Source organism: Barbus barbus (genome assembly GCF_936440315.1).
Source record: "Barbus barbus genome assembly, chromosome: 10".
In the NCBI taxonomy this organism is placed as follows: Eukaryota; Metazoa; Chordata; class Actinopteri; order Cypriniformes; family Cyprinidae; genus Barbus; species Barbus barbus.
In genome coordinates this window covers 6,391,536-6,411,652 of record NC_136738.1, presented here as the reverse complement: position 1 = coordinate 6,411,652, position 20,117 = coordinate 6,391,536, and the positions used below count along the sequence as shown (strand labels likewise).

The following is a 20,117-nucleotide window of genomic DNA, read 5'->3' as shown; positions in this document are numbered from 1 at the left end:
TTATAAAAACTACATTTATGATGGTATTTACGAAAAAAGAATAAAAATAACAACAACACAACAAAACTTTAAATAAAATTAAAATGAAAGCACAAAACACAAACATAAAAATGTTAACATATAGTACTAAAATAACAGTGCAAGATGCAATAGAGGTTTTCTGTTTTTTCATGAATCTTTTTTTTTTAATTGAAACCAATTAGGGTCAGTGTGACCTGCAACTCAAAGGCATACGCAGATGTTCAACACAACAGCGCAGGACAGCAAAATCTCCACAAGCATATAGAAGTGATGTTGTTGTACGGATAATTATTTATGTTACTTGAAACGCAGCGTTCCTGTTCGCCTTGCAGCCCTCAGAAGCGCCGGAGCTTTTTGAAGGATGGTGTTTGTTCAAGGATTGATGAATTTGTGTTGGCTCATTCTGACAAAGCTTCCGATACCCCCTCAGCGGCCTTCAGACTGTCCCACCGAGAATAGCCCGTGTTTGCTTATTTTTAACCGTTTCAACCGACGGGCCTCCTCGGGTTTGCGCAGCGGAGCAAGCTAACCCATTCTCTTTTATGGAGAAGCACGCAGATGGTAGACAGATGCATGCAGCGACTGCCAAGCATTCCAAAACACATTATCCATAAATCACCGCATTGCTATCAGTGCCGATTCATATCACATAAAACCACCAAGAGCCTTATTGAATTCTGCGGCCAAGTTTAATAGGGTGTATCTTACGTGACAGCCGAAGTAGTCAGCACTTCGGATCACGCAACGCTCATGCGAGTCGCTTTTTATTTTGGCTGTCGGAAGCAATACCGAGTCTTCATTTCCACTTAAGCACTCATTGCCAATGTTAGTTTAAGACTTTGATGGGTACAGTGAGCAGAAAAACGCTTGAACAGAGTGTACGACTTTAATTTCTCCTCTTGATACTGTCATAGCCCTCGAGTTTATACATTTATCTTGATAGAATCTGCTCGGATGCAGGCAGTGGAACAGATACGCTGCTTTAAGTGCAGCTCTGAGAGCGGAACTGCAATTAAAGGAAGACGACGCACGATATTATCTGCAATAATTGTGGAAGGTCATTCTGAGTTCTTCAGAAATGTTTTTTGCATGTGAATATAATTCAGGTCATGGATGCATGATACAGGCAGTTGCTCCGTAAATTATTGCTTTGTAAAATTTACAGTTTATGTTGCATCCTATGTCGTGTCAGCGAAGGTCGGCATTTAATCACCGTTGAATATTTCAAAGGCATACATATTTATGCCTGTTTTTAGTACGTATAAATGGACTTGTTTATTTCTGCCTGTCTCCTTTTTATGACCTCATAAAGGTGATATTCTGCTGCGTAAATCTATGACGTGAGGGAAATGCCAATGGCAGACATGGTATATAATTGTACCCAGTGCTGGGTAACAGATTACATGTACTGTACATCTGGATTACGCAATCAGATTTCAAAATCTAAGTACTTGTAATTGGAGTATGTATGCTACATTTTACTATACTCATAATCATATTACAGTTACTTTAACGAGCAAGGACCACGCCACGACCAAATATGTAAATGAATAGTTTATCGCTCAGAATGTTAGGGATGAGTTGGAAGAGGATGAAAAGATAAAGGAGATAGGATGATGGTCAGGTTGATCTGGGCATCTTGAGTTGATGGCCTGGAGAGACTCAAGATGGGGGTATCATCTCGTTTGTATATTTAGGCCAGATGATTAGGATCCCCCCAATGCAACCCAAAAAGAAGAGAATAAGGATAGCTGATTTGATGAGAAGGGGAGGGAAGGGTGGGTTCGAGAGAAAAAGACAGACAGCACGGTATTAGGTGGCCCGATATGAAGGATTCAGAAAGTGAGGTGATTGGTAGAGGCGTGGCATACATGTAATCTGTAATCAGTAATGGACTACAATTTGTAAGTAATCTACACAGCTCTGATTGTACCACTTATCAATACCAGACGCAAACATCTTCCATTGATCAGATCCATGGTAATAACAAAGGCTGTAGTCACACTTTTGTGGACTGCCTGTCCGAATAATGGATGGCTTACCTTGGCACACCTCACATCCTCCCGCTAACAGGCCAGCGAGTCTGTTAACATTACCTACTCACTGTGATTTCTATTATATGTCAGGATCAAAGGACGCTATTCTCTGGCAAAGATGTTACCTAGTGACATATAATGACTTTTTCCTCCATCCTATAAAAAGAGACTTTGGTTTATGCTGTTGCCACTGCAGACTGAGGCACATTAATGCATTTTTTTATCTGTACTGACACAGACAACCTCCTTTTTATGATACTCATTTTTTTATAAAGGAAAGATCAAGGTGTTGTAAAACAGAAAATCCACTATATGTAAAAATAATAAGAAAGGTTGTTCAGCCAAATATGAAAATACTCACCTTCTTGTAATTTCAAACTCTATGAAAGTGTTTTCTTTCTTCCATGAAACACTAAATGAAATGTTAAGAAGAAAGTCAACTGCATTTTTTTGTTTGTTTGTTTGTTTTTTAGTTAGTTAGTTAGAATTAGCTTTTATTTATATTTTTTCATGTTTCCTTATTAATTTTAGTTTCAATTTTGGTAATAGTGTTACACTGTAAAAAGTGATAAGTTGACTTAACTTAAAAAAATTGAGGAAACCCGTTGCCTTAAAATTGTTAAGTAAATAATAATAAAAAAAAAATAAGTTAAGTGAACTTGACAATTCACTTAACTTATTTTTTTTAATTATTGTTTACTTAAAAAAATTTAAGGCAACGGGTTTCCTCAATTTTTTTAAGTTAAGTCAACTTATCACTTTTTGGAGTGATTAAGTTAAGTCAACTTATCACTTTTTACAATGTACAGGGACATGATTTGTATTCGTAGTAGTAGTAGTAAAATATTTTTTTTAGTTTTAAGTTTTCATCTAATATTTCATCTTTATTTCAGCTTAATTGTTATTACCGAAATTGAACAATAACAACAAAATAATCATGATTAATTAATTTCATATAGCGAGACTCCTAGTTTCTATTAATAAAAGTTAAAAATACAAGCAGTTTTGTCATAAACACAGCATAAAAGTTTGGTATATAATATACATGGTTATGTGCTGTATTCTAAGTCATGCCATTGTCATGTGAGGACCAGACCGATGTTTAAGACTTTCAGTGAAAGTCTTTCAGTCTACCCCTCCGCAAGAGCTGGTAAATTTGATTATAAAATTACATTTTGAGTGAATTATTCCTCAAGGATCGTTTCTCTCCTTTCTATAAGTGCTTTTGAAAAGGCCAGTGTGGTGAATCCTATATTTGACCTTGAAGCTAAACGTCTGATTTATCGTCATGTCAGAATCAAGGGAAAGCAACAGGGAGTGTTCTGGAATGTTCCAGAGCAAATTTGTGGAGGAGAATACTTTGTGTAATGTTCTATTTCTTAATGTAGGATCAAATCCTATCTCTCCCCCACTTTCCTTCTCAGACAAAATATCTGTCAGAATGGTTCTCAAGTTCTCAGAAACCATTTCTAAACTTGTCCTTTAGCGTGTGAATTCACGTCAAACCAACCCACCCTAACATTGCACTCCTGATTTCTTCATTCACCACTATTTTAAGCCAGGAATTTAGTTTTAGTATAATTATACCCAGGGTCAGATATTACATTATTTACTGGTTTTGAACTGGTGTGCATCTCCTTACTCTGATTTTACTCTAATATGAGATGTTTATATATACTGTATATATATATATATATATATACGCAGAAGTCTGTCACTTATTCAAATAATAGCTTGCTGTGCAGGCCTGCTATTCCAATCAATAGAGCACCCTGGCCGCACTTCATACCCTATTTTTTTTACTGGGACAATCTTTTAAAGTTAATATAACAATCCAGCGAGGACACTTGTGAACTCTGCAGTAATTCTAGCGGTTTTGCCAAAATTTTAACAAGGGGAAGGACATGCCTGCCTAAATTCCATATCCATCCATAACTGATGACTTTAACGATTAAACCCACACTTTTTAAAGTAAACGTACTTCCCCAGAGGGACATTTTATTGCTCTTTCATAGATCATGAGATTTAATGGAGTTCTCAGTTGTGTTTCATTTAAGTATAAACTTTGTCCCAGATGTTTCTCCTGTCATCCCTTGAATACAATGAATACATCAGTAAATTATTTAAGCTTGGTAGATTCAATGAGAAATATTTGAGTTCATATTGAGACCACTGAATTTTGATTTGAGAAGCATCCAAAAGTCTCTGTTTCATCTCTATTTAATCGCATTGCTGTCTACACTCTTAGGAAAATAGAAAGGTTCCAAAATGGGTTTTGGCAGAGGAACCATTTTGGGTTCCCAAAAGAACATTTCAGTGAAGAGTTGTTCTTAACTATTTTTTCATCATGTGAATGATATTTTAATAATCTAAAGAACTGAGGTCGACTATAAAGAACATTTTTTGGTTTTGTGAATGTTAAAAGTTCTTCATGGAACTATCAGTTCCAATAAAGAACTTTTATTTTAAAGAGTGTAGAACAAATGGTAGAAGAAAAGATGGGCTTCCTGGGTCAATATTGGTTCACCTTGTCAGTGTTGAATTTTCATCATGTTCTACTATATTTTTATAACTTGATTTAAAAATTATGAATAAATATTATATCTTCTTTCCTCAGGACCTCCATCTGCCCCACGCAATGTGATCTCTGCCATTAATGAGACGTCAGTGATTCTAGACTGGACCTGGCCAGCTGACAGCGGAGGCAGGAAGGACATGACATTTAACGTGGTCTGTAAGCGTTGTTGGCCGAGTCCCAGGCAGTGTGAACCCTGTCGAGGGGCCGTGCGCTTCCTGCCCCGTGCCACCGGCCTCACTAACACGACAGTAACCGTGGTGGACCTCCTGGCACACACCAACTACACCTTTGAGATCGAGGCCCAAAATGGAGTGTCCTCCCTGGCCCCCACGGTCCGCCAGTATGCTGCGGTCACCATCACTACCAACCAAGCAGGTGAGTCAAAATATCTCAAAATATTCTATTGTTAAAGGAAAATTTCAGCTCCCTTTCCAAAAAAAATAAGAAAACTGAGAAAAAAGGTCATCATTTACTCACACTCATGTAGATCTGAAACATCTCTGATGTTTTTTCAGCCATGAAACAAAAAAGGTGAATTTTTTAAGAATATTCTGAATCTTTTTTTCTTAAAATTAACTTGGACTGTAACTGTCAAAGCTCTAAATTCACGAAAAAGCCCTAAATGTATTATAAAAGAGGTCCATATGATTCAAGCACTGTACTCAAGGCCATGGAAAGCTTTATGTGAGAAAAGGAATGAAATGTCATTGCGTCAGTACTTTTGTCATTCTATATAGCCAATCACATATTATGATTACAGGGGCAGATCAATATATATATATAATCACTTAAAAAAGACCTATATGTATTGTTTCACATATGTATGGATTTCCTGATGTTGTAAACTTGCTTGGTAGCGCTCCTTGTACAGCATTGCTTTTGATACCTGTGAAACAGGAGTCACAATGAAACAGTTGAAAGTCTTGTAAAAGCAAGCTAAAATGCTGTGCTTGCTTCAGAAAATGTGTTTTTGTCTCACATTTGCTTTTGTTAACACTATATCAGTTAGGTTTAGGGTTGGTGGTACTTTTTTTGTTTTTTCAAACGCGATAAAACATTAAACTTTTAGGACCACTCACCAGATATTTCATTTCCAAAGTGCCATAAAATGTACAACTAATGAAATAAAACTTTGCCAGGTTCACGTTCATTTCTTTAGGATAAAACTGAACAACTTTTAGCATCACTCACTGGACATTTCACTTTGAAAGTGATGCAAAACTAATAAGAAGCAACCTAATATCATTTTGCATAAATGTTGCTGCAGGCACATTTTTCCAATAAGCCTGGGTTGTATATAGCATGGAATATTGGAATATAGCACACATCTGAACATTTCTGATCGTTTTATTGTGCTCTTTTTGCAATTTTGTGACATGACAGGCCCAATCCTCATTCATTACGGAATAGATCAGCCAGGATTTTCTTCAGATATTCACCTTTTGTGTTCCACGGAAGAAAGACCATCATTCAGAACAATGTGCAAACTATTCATTTAATTCTGCCGGGTCTTCTAATGGGACATTAACACAATATTCCCAAAAATTACACTTCATTCAAAGCCCCGTCTTAACAGAAAAATGATCATCAAAGATTTCCATTGATTGAGTGAAATGTTTTAATGGTCCCCTGAGATGGGTTGAGACGTATTCAAGAAGACAATTCAATTTCCTCTCAGCGATGTGCAACAAAGCTCAACATTCCAATTGGAAGGAAGAAAGGAACCGTTTAATGCCTCCTCAAGCTTATTGCTCATCTCGCGCTATCACAGCTGTCTGTGAACATATCATTCTGCAGGTGCTGGCCTCTAGTATGGCTGACTGAAGGTCACGACTCTTCGGGTTACTAAAGCAGAGTGATGCTGAACGGCAGGCCATCTGCTTCTCATTCCATGTGGGCTTCCTTTGTGAAGACTCGTGTTTCTGTTCTCTAGCCCTGTGGGGCTCAGGCCTCTGTCAGTTCAGTGCCGGCTGTGGAGTGATAGGTACAGGTCCTGTCAGATGATTTAAAGTAGGCTTTGGTCCACAGATTACAGGATTTGGGGTCTGGTGTCATGAAATAGTAGGCAAAGACTACTTGGACTACTAGAGGTTCAAAGGCTAGGGATTGATAGTTTTTCACCCTTTTACCACAGGGAGCAGTTGACTTTGCCTGAGACCTCATAAAATCCTTACTGTCATTGTGAGAGGACTGCATTTTCACTCAGCAGATCTTTCATCTTCTGTTGTAGAACAGATGCTGATCTATCTGTGAAGAAAGGCATCTTCTTTCAGAGTGATACAGTGCTACAGGCTCTATGTTGTCTTCCCTCAACATTCATGTTTTCAACAATAGTTTCATTATTTGTGGGTCAGCCCTGTTAACTTTTGAAAATGAATAATGTATGCTTGTTATAATTTAAAGTATTTTTTTATATATAAAAGACTGTTCCTGACATTCATTAAATCCTATTAAATGGTAACAATTAAAGAAATGAGCAATGACTAACTAAATTAATAAAATGCATACTTTTATTCAGCAATGGCACTTAAATTGATCAAAAGAGACAGTAAAGACTATTTCTATGTCAAATCAATTCACTTTATATTTAAAAAGAATCACTGTTTCCAGAAAAAATATAAAGCAACACAACTGTTTTCAACATAAAAAATTTTCTTGAGCAGCAAATCAGCATATTATTTGTGAGGGATCATGTGATATTGAAGATTGGAGTATGTTGAAAATTCAGCTATGCATCACAGGAATAAATGACATTTTAAAATATATTCAAATAGAAAACATTTATTTTGAATCGTAATATTTCACAATATTACTGTTTATAATTTATTTTTGATCATATAAATGCAGCTTTGGTGAGTATGTGTCTCCTTTCAAAGTGTCATTCTAAAGATTTTTAATAGTAGTGTGTATTGTCATTAAATGTAGATTAAAATGATTTTTAGTTACAAAAGATTAACATTAAAAAGTGATATTGAGGAAACAGGAAAAATTATCAAATGATGATAAATAAAAACAGTATTCCTAAAAAAAAGAAAATATTTTACTTGGAACATTTTAATTAGGGAAGGGCAAAAAATGAACCAATAATTACTGAAATATTAATTATTAATTTATTATCATTAAAGCTGCAGTCCGTAACTTTTGGCGCTCTAGCGGTTAATAAACATGACTGGGCAACTCCGCAGCAGTACCTACTCGAACCAGTCTAAAAGAGTCAGAATATAAACACTTATTATTGGTGTACGTACTGATTCAGGACAAGCCAAAAACATGGTTTGGAAAATGGATTCATGGTATACTCACATATTATATACAATTTGCTCATTTTAAACACAAAAATAGTTATGGACTGCAGCTTTAATATTTTCATTAGTAATTTAGTTTTTTTTTTCAGAATTTACTACATAGCACTTGAATAAAATTACAACATTCATTCAGATTTCGGAGCATAACATTTCCAATATACTAAGACATATAGATGGGGTTATAAAAAATGTATCACATTGTTAGAATGACCCTGGCTATAAGCACCAGAGTTTGTTGTGGGTTTAAGGCTTTTTTTATTGTTGATAGGTCACTCTATTAAAGGGGTTTTGGTCAGACAAGGATACATTGAGGGGACAGATTTGTGGCCCCTCAGACTGATGGGCAGTAAATATGGATTTAATGCTTCTCTTCTTTAGTCCTTCATTGAAGTTTCAGAGTAACATTTTAACAAACCTTAAATACATGATTTTTTATTTTATTTTAGAATATTGAGGCCATTTGTTTTTAATTATTGTCTGTTGATTTCTATGGCCTTATTACCATCTAACAATTTATTAATCCCATTAGACATACACACTCCCACTCACAATTCTTACTTGCTTGCTTTCAAAGCACACAGTACAAAGAAGCATACTTTGGCTAAAGCGCTCCAGTTTATTGCATTGCAATGGTATTCATTTCCTCACACAGAGACAGCACTACACCCTCATTTTCTGTCTTTTCGATTGAGTTTTTCAGTTCAGGCTGTTTCAGAAACCAAAACCAGGAAGATTGTGACCCCTTTCTCTGTTCTACTCTACTCTTGCTCTTAGACAAATAATCCAGCTTCCTTTACTGTCCTATAAAACACAGCCAGAACAAGGAGATGGATGTGTGAATGGCCAATCTAGTGAGTCGGGCCTGCAGAGAGCACATTTACGAGGGGCTCCGAGGGTTGTCAGCGCAGCCCAATCCATCTAAACAGAGCCAGCATGTGCTTCGCAGCCCAAGGGAGACAGCACACGCAAGCTGCCCTCCATGTAAGAACGCTGCTCTCTGCTTGGCTCTCAACCTCATCAGAGCTGTAAAATGTTCGTGTTGAGACCTGACGGTTCTGCCATTAAAATGGGCTGATTCACCCGACCTGGCAGTCATGCCGGGGCAGGGCAGAGATTTTCAGCAAAGCCAACAAAGCATGTTGCCTAACTTTCAGTAATTCCAAGTCTCATACTGCTGTGCCGGGATGTGCGAAATTAACTTTTTGGCACAACTGGCAATGATGAGTGAATTGAAAAAAGTTAATTATTTCTTAACTGCTGGGAAACTATCATTTGCGCTGTATTTTTTTCTAATGATTTTATAATGACATGTTAAGCTCTAAATTGCAAGATCATATATTATCTCTATCTCACAGTCACAAAATTAAATGTGATTTTGGAATATTCCCAATTCACTAATGTGCAAAAGTTTGGGGTCAGTAAGTTTATATATATATAATGCAATTATTATATATATATATATATATATATATAATATGATATATTATATATTGTGGCGGGAGGAGCCAACGACAGACACAGTGGGCGTGGCGTCAAGCCTCGGAGAGGTTTTTATTAAACAATATTTAAAATAAAGTGTCCAAAGGGGGAAAAGTGTCCAAAATAAACAGGGATCTGGTGTCCTCGTTGTGCTGCGGGGCTCGTGAAGGAGGGCAGTGTTCAGGAGGGAAGGGTCCAGGTAAGGGGCGGAGTCCGGCGGCCGCACGCGCTCCCGTCTGGAGGTCCCGGGGCGCGGGTGACGGCGGCTTCTGTGGCGGCTTCGTCCAACTCCTTCATCCCCGGGTGCTCGACGGGATTCCACGGCCCGGCGTCCTTGCCCGACGGCCGTATCGCGGGTGCAGTGTCGGCCGGACTGCGGGTCCGGCCGCTCGCGTCTCTGGCGGCGGCAGGTAGTTCCCTCTACGCTCCCTTTCCTGGACCCACGAGGACACCAGCGTGCATGCACGGGGAAGAGACCGGTCTCTCGAGGAGAGGCGCGCTCGGCGTTTAAACGGCGGCGGTGATGAGGCTCCATTCACGTCAGGTGCGCCTCATCACACGCCGCCAGCCCTGCGTGTTCAGCGCCCCTCCTCTCTCACACACCCACTCCCGTCGGGAGCCTGGTGAAGGGCGGCGAATACGGGACGGGGTGGTGATGATGGACAGGGGGGAGGCAGCCGACTCGTCACATTATATATATCACAGTTTCCACAAAAATATTAGGCAACTGTTTTTTGTTGTTGCTTGTTTGTTTGTTTGTTTGTTTTTGTTTTTGTTTTTTTAAACAGCAAATCATAATTAGAATGATTTCTGAAGGATCATGTGACACTGAAGACTGGAGTAATGATGCTGAAAATTCAGCTTTGCATGATAGAAATAAATTACATTTTAAAATATATATTCAAATACAAAATAGCTATTTTAAAGTGCAATAATATTTCAAATGATTAATTGCAATTAATCGCATCCAAAATAAAAGTTTTTGTTTACATGATAAATGTATATGTACTGTGTTTATTTATTATGTATATATAAATACATACACATACAGTATATATTTTTAAAATATTTACATGTATATACATGTATATATTTATATTTGTATATTTTATATAACATATAAATATATTTAATATATAAACATAACATATTCTTCTTAAATATATACATGCATGTGTTTGTATTTATATATGCATAATAAATATAAACAGTACACACACATATAATGTAAACAATAACTTTTATTCTGGATGCGATTAATCGCGATTAATCATTTCACAGCACTAATATTTACTGTATGTTTGATCATATAAAAGCAGCCATGGTGAGACATTAAAATGTAAAAAAATATCTTCAACACTATAAATATTAGAGTATGTTGCAGTATCAAAAAAAAGAATTGCTCTTTAGAATCGCTCACATTACATCAGTTAGGGTCAGATATCATTCTTACAATTGGATTTAAACCATGAAATGTTGCAGTTCCTTATAATGTTACCAGTCAACAGCCGAAGCCAATTTTGACTTGCGTTTGGCACTTGGCAAGTGTTAATTTTGGCCCCTGTTCTGCGTGGAAGTGTTTAGCTGGATCATGGCGTTACAGAAGGTTTTCCATGACTCATTCATGCATTCTTGAAATACGCTGGTGCGGTTTGCCTCTTCTGTTTGGTGTGTGGAGTTTTTGGGGGAAAAGGACAGGGAGAAAGAAAAGGAGGGTCTGCACAAACATTAATGCCATGCCTCTGTCCCACATCTGCAGAGCCATGTGGAGGACATTTTGAGACCATGTTCTGCAGAATGTCATTATCTTGACAGCACTTCACTGAGATTGTTTACAAATGCTTACGTCTGCACTGCAGCATACTTGCAAGTATAGTAATTGTCAGCCACACCTGTAAACGCAGCGCTCCGATTTCACTCCTCTTCTGAGGTTGTGGGTCAAGCAGAACGTAGCAGAACAGCGAGTTCCCTCCCTTCTGCATTTCATAATTCGTAACTGAATATTCTTGCAGTATCCCACATAATTGTGTGGTTCTTTTTGCTGTTGCTTTCTTCTAGGAGGTTTGTGGAAACTTATGATTTCTTTTGGCTTTAAGACAGAGGTGATCTGTTCACAAGGAGAAACCCGAGAAATATACACAGTTCCAAAACCGAGTGAACATCCTGTTGAAAGATCTGCAGCCACACAATTGTAAAAAAATTTTTTACCTCAGCTTGTCGCAAATTGTCGCTAATTCTCTGATTTGCTTCTCTGTGAAGGATACGTACAATGTTGTGTTAGAAGTTGATCAAAAGGAGGAACAGTATCTTAGTAATCATTACGGAGACCTTTTGGATCCTTAACATTAAGGTTGTATCCGAATTCGCTCCCCTATATACCCTCACTCACTATTCCCTACATTACTCCACTAATACAGTTCACTGAAGGAGTGAGTGACAACTAGTGAGCAATTTCAGACATCAAGGGCACAAGAAGTGCTGTGTAAGCCCTTTTCTAGACAGTGGAACTTATTCATTGGTGGTACCCTCCTAATTGAGGTGCATTATGGGATTGAATGAGTGCACTTGACAATATCCACTATGATTGTGGACATCACTACAAATTTGTCCCACTATATAAGGGTATAAAGGTGACTTTGGACCAGGGCTGTTATTGTAAACTAAAATTAAAACCTTAAATAGCATTTTTGTTACTTTTAATTATTTTGTTAGTTATAGTTATTTTATTTCAGCTAGCTGCCAAGAAAATATTTCTCATTTCTCATTTAGTTTGATTTGAAGTGTTAAAATAACTAAATAAACTAAAATGAATCAATAAAAATGAATAAAACTGTACAGACTTAATGAATGAATGAATGTAAAAAAAGGGACAAAAAAACAACATTTTAAATAAAAAGCAAGTGAAAACAAAATGTAAAAATAAAATCTAAATTTTTAAAAACTATTAGAACACATCCCAATAGTGTACCTATGATGCCATAATATGCTCCCTAATAAGTCTACTCACTTGGCTTCAGAAAAATAATCGTTATCTCTCACTTTGCCATTTTTTGTCACATTCTTTCAGAAGGATTGTAGAAACCAGTGCTTTTTATTTGATTTTAAGACAAAGTTGATCTGTTCACGCTGTGAGCACTGAGAAAGATACACAGTGTCAAATGAGCCTGCTGTCCAGACATTATAAATCATAGCTTCCATAAACTGCGGCCACTATAAAACTTCAATAATTCCTCCCCTATCAGAGTGCCTTAGGGAAGGGGCTTGTGCAGCGGGGCTGCAAACTGAAACAGACTGAGCCCATCTGGATTCATTAACAAAGAGAAATAGACGAAAAGAAAAAACGAAAGCGTTCCAGGGGAAAAGAAGCATTTCAAGACTGTATAATCACAATCAAGGAAAGCTTGAACATTTGAAAGAACAACATGTTTTTTCCTGTGGTCTAATAAAATTAAAACACAGGCAAGTCAGATGCCTCCATGGCCTTGTTGCTGCCTCGCAATTACAGAGCTGTAAAGTTGAAAAAGAACATGAGCGCCAGGCAGGAGGAGAGCAGGACCGGCTCTGACTTGAATTACAGTCACAGATTATGACCATGTGAAGTCCCAGAGCAGAGGGAGACTTTAAGCTGCCTGTAGCACACTTAGAGATGTGCAAAACTACATATTTTTCTAAATAGTTCACTAGTTGGAGTTTTATGTAAATGACTAGATTGCTAATCTCAAGGATGCCCTGAATAATTATACTGGTTCACCGAACCTTGATCAAATGGCGGTGTTTATATGAAAAACAGATAGAATAGAACAGAATAGAATATAATAGAATAGAATAGAATAGAATAGAATAGAATAGAATAGAATAGAATAGAAATGCATGAATTTTATACTTCTATTCAGTAAGGACACATGAAAACAGAGAGTAAAGACATTTATAATGATACAACATATTTTGTGTTATTTATTATTATGTAATTATTTATTTTTAACAGTTAATAATAATAATAATAATAAGTGGTTCTTGAGCAGAAAATCAGGATATTCAGCTTTGCATCACAGGACTCAATTCTATTTTAAAAATATATTCAAATAGACAACACTGATTTTACAGTTTTTCTCAGTCGCTTTGGTACATTTCTCAGTTCAGAATTGAATTTCTCAAAACTACCTGTTCAATCTTCACATCATTGTGTCACTTGTGCACATCAAAAAAAACAGTTTCTCGTTTCTTTGAACAAGTTGCAAATGCTTTGGTACATCCATGCAAATATGTACAATTCTCTGCTGTTTCCTACATTATCAATTGCCTATGTCATGTTGCTCATAATGTATTATATAGATATCTATGCTATTGTCTTATCCCTCGAAACATCTAGTCATTAGTTCATCGTATAAGTCATTAAATGCAAAATGGTTGATCTAGTTGTCATAAATTTTCAAGCATATTTTCTACACATCTCTATTAGACTTTTTGTAAATTTGCCATGAATTGTGCAAGTGAATCTTGACTCTCACTAATGAAGAGAATATAGATCAACCAATTATAAACCAATTCTCTGAAATAACTCAAAGGTGCTTTTCATGACCCTTCAATTGGAAAGCATATACAGACAGAGGACAACACAATATTTACAAATTCTGACGATGGATGAACATCCAGAAAACGATCAGGGACAACAGCCGAGAGGAAGAAGAGGAGTAAGGATGCATGGAAGTGTACAGAGGCAAAACAGAGGAAGAGGAAGAAGACAGGACAGAGGTGCCAAGGACAGAGCTGCATATCAGATGAAATAATGTTGTCAATCATGGCCTTACAATGGCTGAAGGGTGCAGCTAAAAATTGGGAGATCGACCATATCCTCAATAATTCAAACATTTTGAAAGTTTCTTTCAATAAATATCCCACATACAGTAATGTATAAATTTGTACTTTTGAAAGGAAATATGGCATACATAAGAAGTGCAGCCTTCTGCATTTCAGTACAGTAACTGTCATCCAAACTGTAGCCATACTTTACATCAGAACATCCCTCCAGAGTACACTGTTATACTGACAACATGACAATTTGACTGTCTTATCCATACACAATGACACAAGGACTTGTTCATTGACACAGATATTTATTTTTGAGAGATGAACTAAGTATTTTGAGAAAGAGACTGGCTTTTGCGGGTAATTCATGGTGTTTTGCTATTTGTACGAGTTGTTTTGAGAAATGCACTTACTGTTTTGCAAATGTCAAGGATGATTCAAGAAATGTACCAAAGTGACTGAGAAAAACTGTAAATTGTAATAATATTTCACAGTATACTGGTCCGCAAATAAATGCAGACCTGCTAAGACATTGGTTCCCAATTCCAGTCCTGGGGACCCCCTACTCTGCACATTTTACATGTCTCCCTTATTTAACACACCTGATTTAGCTCATCGGCTTATTAGGGGAGAGAGACATGAACTGAACTAACGAGCTGATGATCTCAGTCAGGTGTGTTAAATAAGGGAGACATGCAAAATGTGCAGAGTAGGGGGTCCCCAAGACTGGAATTGGGAACCACTGCGCTAAGAGACTTCTTTCAAAAACATTTAAAAAATCTTACCAACCTCAATTGTTTTGAACAGTGTTATACCTGCTTTCATTATTTAGAAATTGGGTTACTTGTGAATGGATTACTTCATAATTGAGGGTCCTTGGCATCAAAAAACCCTGAATTAATGAGCCGTGCTTTAAACGTAGAGGTATTGACTTGACATGAAAGTGGCCACTGTTTGCAGGAACCAGCCGTTGCCTGATTGCATCAATTTGTCTTTCAGTCCCAACTTTCCCAACTTTGAAACAGGCCCCCAGTGGAGAGCAAACTTGATTAGGTCAACAGGAACCAGTTCACAGGATGCAAATCGTTGAATGAAAATGTCAGCTGAACTTCCTGTGACCTTAGGCTTTATGTGCTTGTAATGCCATCACAGCCAGAGTGGAAACAGCTAATCTGCTTTTTTAATTTTTTCCATCTCTCTCTCTCTCTCTCTCTCTGCACAGCTCCATCTGCAGTGACTGTCATCAGGAAGGACCGAACATCCAGAAACAGCATCGCACTGTCATGGATGGAGCCAGAGAGACCCAATGGGATCATTTTGGACTACGAGGTCAAATATTATGAGAAGGTGGGGGCATTTTAATTTTGATTCGCTGTGGGCATTCACTGCATTAACATTTTCATTTGAAGTCATCACATTGTCCCTTTATTTGGCAACATTAGGAATCTTGGTCCAGAGTGCACATCTATATACCTGGGAGCATTTCAAGTCATTAGTCGATGTGGCTTAATTTGATTGTTGGAGGTGAAATGGATTCTGTCTGCTCTGCTGAGAGATGTTTGCCTGAAATGAAATTTTCAACCGGGGTACCAATGTTCCCTCCATTTTTGCTTTCATTGAGCAAAATCTAATTCTGTTGGACAGACCCTTCAGCCACCTGAACAGAATCACCCCAGTGTTCACTGTTTCTGATTTTTTACAGTGTGTGTATATATAGAGAGAGAGAGAGAGAGAGCGAGAGAGAGAGAGAGAGAGAGAGAGAGAGATCATGCGCAGAAACATTCACACAGAAACTTGATGTCAACGCCTTTTATTAATAATATAGCGATACTGGATCCTGAATCGCTACACTATATTTCTCAGCAAGAATGGGGTAAAATCGTTGATTGAAGTAAAAGCTTCAATCACAGCTTCATTGTTTGTAGAGAGAGATGCACAAACTCAGGTAACTTAATTCACACATACAACTTTAATCTCTCTCTCTCTCTCTCTCTCTCTCTCTCTCTCTCTCTCTCTAGTTTGCATCACTGGATAGCTGTCAGTCATTTAACATTTCTAACGTAAAACAGTTGACTAATATTAAGTGATTTGCAACTTCCATCTTTACTCGCTCTCTTTCAACACTAAATTGACGATTCATGCTAAAATTTGCGCTCTGCTTCTGTGAACAGTAAAGCCCGCCTACTTTGATTTGATTGGCTTATTACTGATTGGCCATTTCTAATTATTGGGGGGGGGGCTTGTTCCCTATATATAGTGGCAGATTTTAAATTGCCTTTCCCCCAACCAAACAGTCAGTGTAGCCAATTAGATTTTTTTCAAGTAGATAATTAAATAAGTAGATATAATTTAAAATTAAATTAAATTATATTTTAAATTAACTTAAATTAATTTATTAAAAAATAATAATTAAAATATAAAAGCCAGTGCATTATGCTGAGGAAAAAATGGTGCTATAATGAAATAATAATAATAATTAATAATCTAATAATGTTTTCTCACTCCCTAGTTTTTTGTTGTTGTTTTTTTACTGTGTACTTGAATAGTGCAGCCCTCAAACTTGATTGTTTAGACAACAGACAAATTGAACTACATTACTATATATGTAGAACTTTTACTGAGATCATGGGGAAAAAACTACACAAACAGAAAGCAAAGTAAAATCAAGAAAAATAAATTATGCACTTCCGATTAATAAGCGCTGCATATTTATTCACACAATTTCTCATCGATCCAGTTCCACATTCAGAGTCAATGGATGTGCAGATGGACTTCGGTTTCAATGTTGCGTCTAATCATCTAGTCTTGTTTAGAGAGCTCTCTATCATTTCTGAGTCTGCCTTCTGCACAGATTTCTCTCCGTCTGTGTAGGAAGTGCACATGCAGTTTAGAGGAAACATTGCTTAGTACTCACTGACCAGGTCAGTTCATTTTAAGCCTTTTTAACAATCTGTGAAAGTGCCAGATTATCTCGGCTTTGGTCTTGTAACATTGGAGGCACTGATCTAAACACCACCTGCCCATTAACGGTTGCGGGCTACAAGCCCATGCTCGCCCAAAACCCTCACAATCTCTCCTCTCCAGTCACAACCCAGTCTGGTCAGCCCCTCGGCTGCTTTCCTACAGATGCCGTATGATTAATGAGCCGTATAGGGATTGGGTCTTGATTGAGGGTCAGTATTGTTGTGCCACATCGGCGCTGCTCTTTTAGGGTCAGTTTTCAGAGGGCTCTTTCATGCTGTCAGATCCTGTGATGTCTTCTGCTCTAGGTGAAGTGGATAACGTCTCCCTTGCTCTGAAGCAAGCACGACTCTGGGTTTGGAACTTAACTGAGCCCTGACATTGTGGGAGTCTCCTCTCTCGAACTGGCAGGGGATCTGAGGGTGTGAAAGAAAGCCCTAGAACAGTCTCCAGTGGCAACCGTCCAGAATTCCTCCCGCAGCAAAAACATTCTGTAGCTTTAGTGGGTAAATGGCTTGACTGTATGACCACACAGAGATTATACATATTGAAACTGTAGACAGGATTCGGTTGTCTCCAAGACATAGTTCATCTTCATCATGACAAAAAGGTCTTAAGTTCAAAATTGAAAGCTCATGCCAATATTTTAGACCAGCAGCTTATTTTATCCTGTACTTTTCACTCTCCAAATACTAGGGCAGAGTGATACAGCTTAAAAAGATAGACAGACAGACAGACAGATAGATAGATAGATAGATAGATAGATAGATAGATAGATAGATAGATAGATAGATAGATAGATAGATAGATAGACAGACAGACAGACAGACAGACAGACAGACAGACAGACAGACAGACAGACAGACAGACAGATAGATAGATAGATAGATAGATAGATAGATAGATAGATAGATAGATAGATAGATAGATAGATAGATAGATAGATAGATAGATAGATAGACAGATAGATGTAGATTCTTTAAAACAAACAGTTTAAACTGATTCACAGAAACTATCAACATGCTCTTTCTAAAACTTAATGGCTAAAAAATTATAATAATCATTTTAATTTTATATTGCAGCAAAATAATTGCTGAATAATTGCTTTTGAAACTATTGTTCAAACGTTTGGGGTTGGTAAAAAATTAAATTAAAGCACACTGAGGCTGTATTTATTTGGTCAAAAAACACAGTAAAAAATAGTATTATATTGCGATATTATTACAATTAAAAGTATCTGTTTTCTATTTGAATATATTTTAATATGTAATTTATTCCTGTGATGCAAAGCTGAATTTTCAGCATCATTTCCCCAGTCTTCAGTGTCATATGTTCCTTCAGAAATCATAATTATCTAATATGTCTTATTATCAATAATGTTGGAAACTTTTTTTTTTTTTTTGGTTTATTTTATTTGGTAAATAGAAAGTTCAGAACAAAGACTTTTTTGTAACAATGTAAAAGTCTTTGGTGTCACTTTTGATCAATTTCATGCATCCTTACTGAATAAAAGTATTTTGAAAATCTTACTAAGCGCAAATTTTTAAACGGTACTATATTGCGAATATTTAATATATCATCCAGCTGTGGTGAGCTATCTTACAGTAAGCATTATCTGTTAAATAACTTTGACATTGCTCTTGGAGATTTATTTCCAAACATGGTTTAATACCACCATTGATTGTGCCTCATATTTGCTGTATGAAGATTAGCATTGAACACAAAAACAGCCGTTATATAACCTAAGCTTCTGCAGAATGAGCTAATAAGTAAACCATAGAATCACTGTAAAAAGTTAAGCCAAAATGTTTCATCTGAATTGTTCTTGAACGGGCAAACTTTATGAGTTGACCTTTTGAGGATAGCAACTCAACTCTCTTGAGCTGAGTTACACTCTGAATGTGTTCAACATTTACATTCAGTCCAAATATGCTGATAGTGCTTTTCCATCTGCTGGTGAAAGAAGAGATTCGTTGGACTCTGCGCTTCCTACAGAGGACCTTTGTGATGCGTCTTTCTGTGAGATCAGTGAGGCCCAAATATCCACTGGTGGAAATGCTTTCGCTTGGCCGTAATCCCCTTATTTGCAAGCAAAAGGCAGCTCAATGCAGGCTATTTTCACCGTCTGGCACAGGTACACTCGGGGGCTCCTGAAATCCTCCATGTCTCATTTGACCCTGGGTGGCACAGTGTTCCCCGTTCACAATGAAATCTAGTCCGTCTCTCCATTGATTCCTGTTAATTTCACAGCCTTGTGAGGCACTGCTTCATCAGGCATAGCTGGAGTAGCCCAAATCCTACACATGCGGTGCTGCCATGTGGAAAAGCCAGGGACACCCTCGGTGCCCCTTGATCTAGGTTGGCAGAGGATAACAAGCCACCTTCACCCTCACAAAACACACACACACACACTCACTGAGAAGGAAAGGGGGCCCCAAATCTTCTTACCGGATTCACTGACACACAGGCCGCAGACTTGAACATATAAACCTCATAAAAGAGAGCCAGATCCAGAAGTGACTTTTCAAAGAAAATGTGGCATCAACAGGCCGAGTTCAAAAACACCATGATGTTTACACTGCATAATGTTGTATAGCACAAAATCAAACAAACTGCGCTTAATGGATTCCCAAAAGGGCATCGAGATGCACGGTAACCCGAGTGATGCAGCTCCTGTGAGAAAGCGTCATCCAATCCGGAGGTCCAAGAGATCCATGTTGCTTCACTTAAAGTAAATCTCTTTTTGATTATACGCCAGAGGGGAATGCTCTGCTCTTTGTGTGTATATATATATATCAAATTAACAATGCTACGAAAGACGAAAGGGCCTTACAATTCATGCATCTCTAAATACTTGAGCGCTCTGGTTCATGTTTCCCTGATGTTACAGCATCCCGATCGCGCTCGTCTTTTTGGCAACACTCTAAAATT

The 20,117-nt window shown here is 37.5% G+C and overlaps 1 protein-coding gene across 1 annotated transcript in view; it reads left to right on the top strand.

Annotated features, from left to right (window-relative positions):
• The window catches only part of LOC306875972 (ephrin type-A receptor 3-like), a 122,684-nt gene that overhangs the window by 60,549 nt on the left and 42,018 nt on the right, over positions 1 to 20,117 (top strand). Inside the window, exons 5-6 of the mRNA XM_079426826.1 lie at positions 4,675 to 5,010; positions 15,448 to 15,572. Of these exons, the coding sequence (XP_079282952.1) occupies positions 4,675 to 5,010; positions 15,448 to 15,572 (461 nt within the window). The remainder of the gene's footprint in view (positions 1 to 4,674; positions 5,011 to 15,447; positions 15,573 to 20,117) is intronic.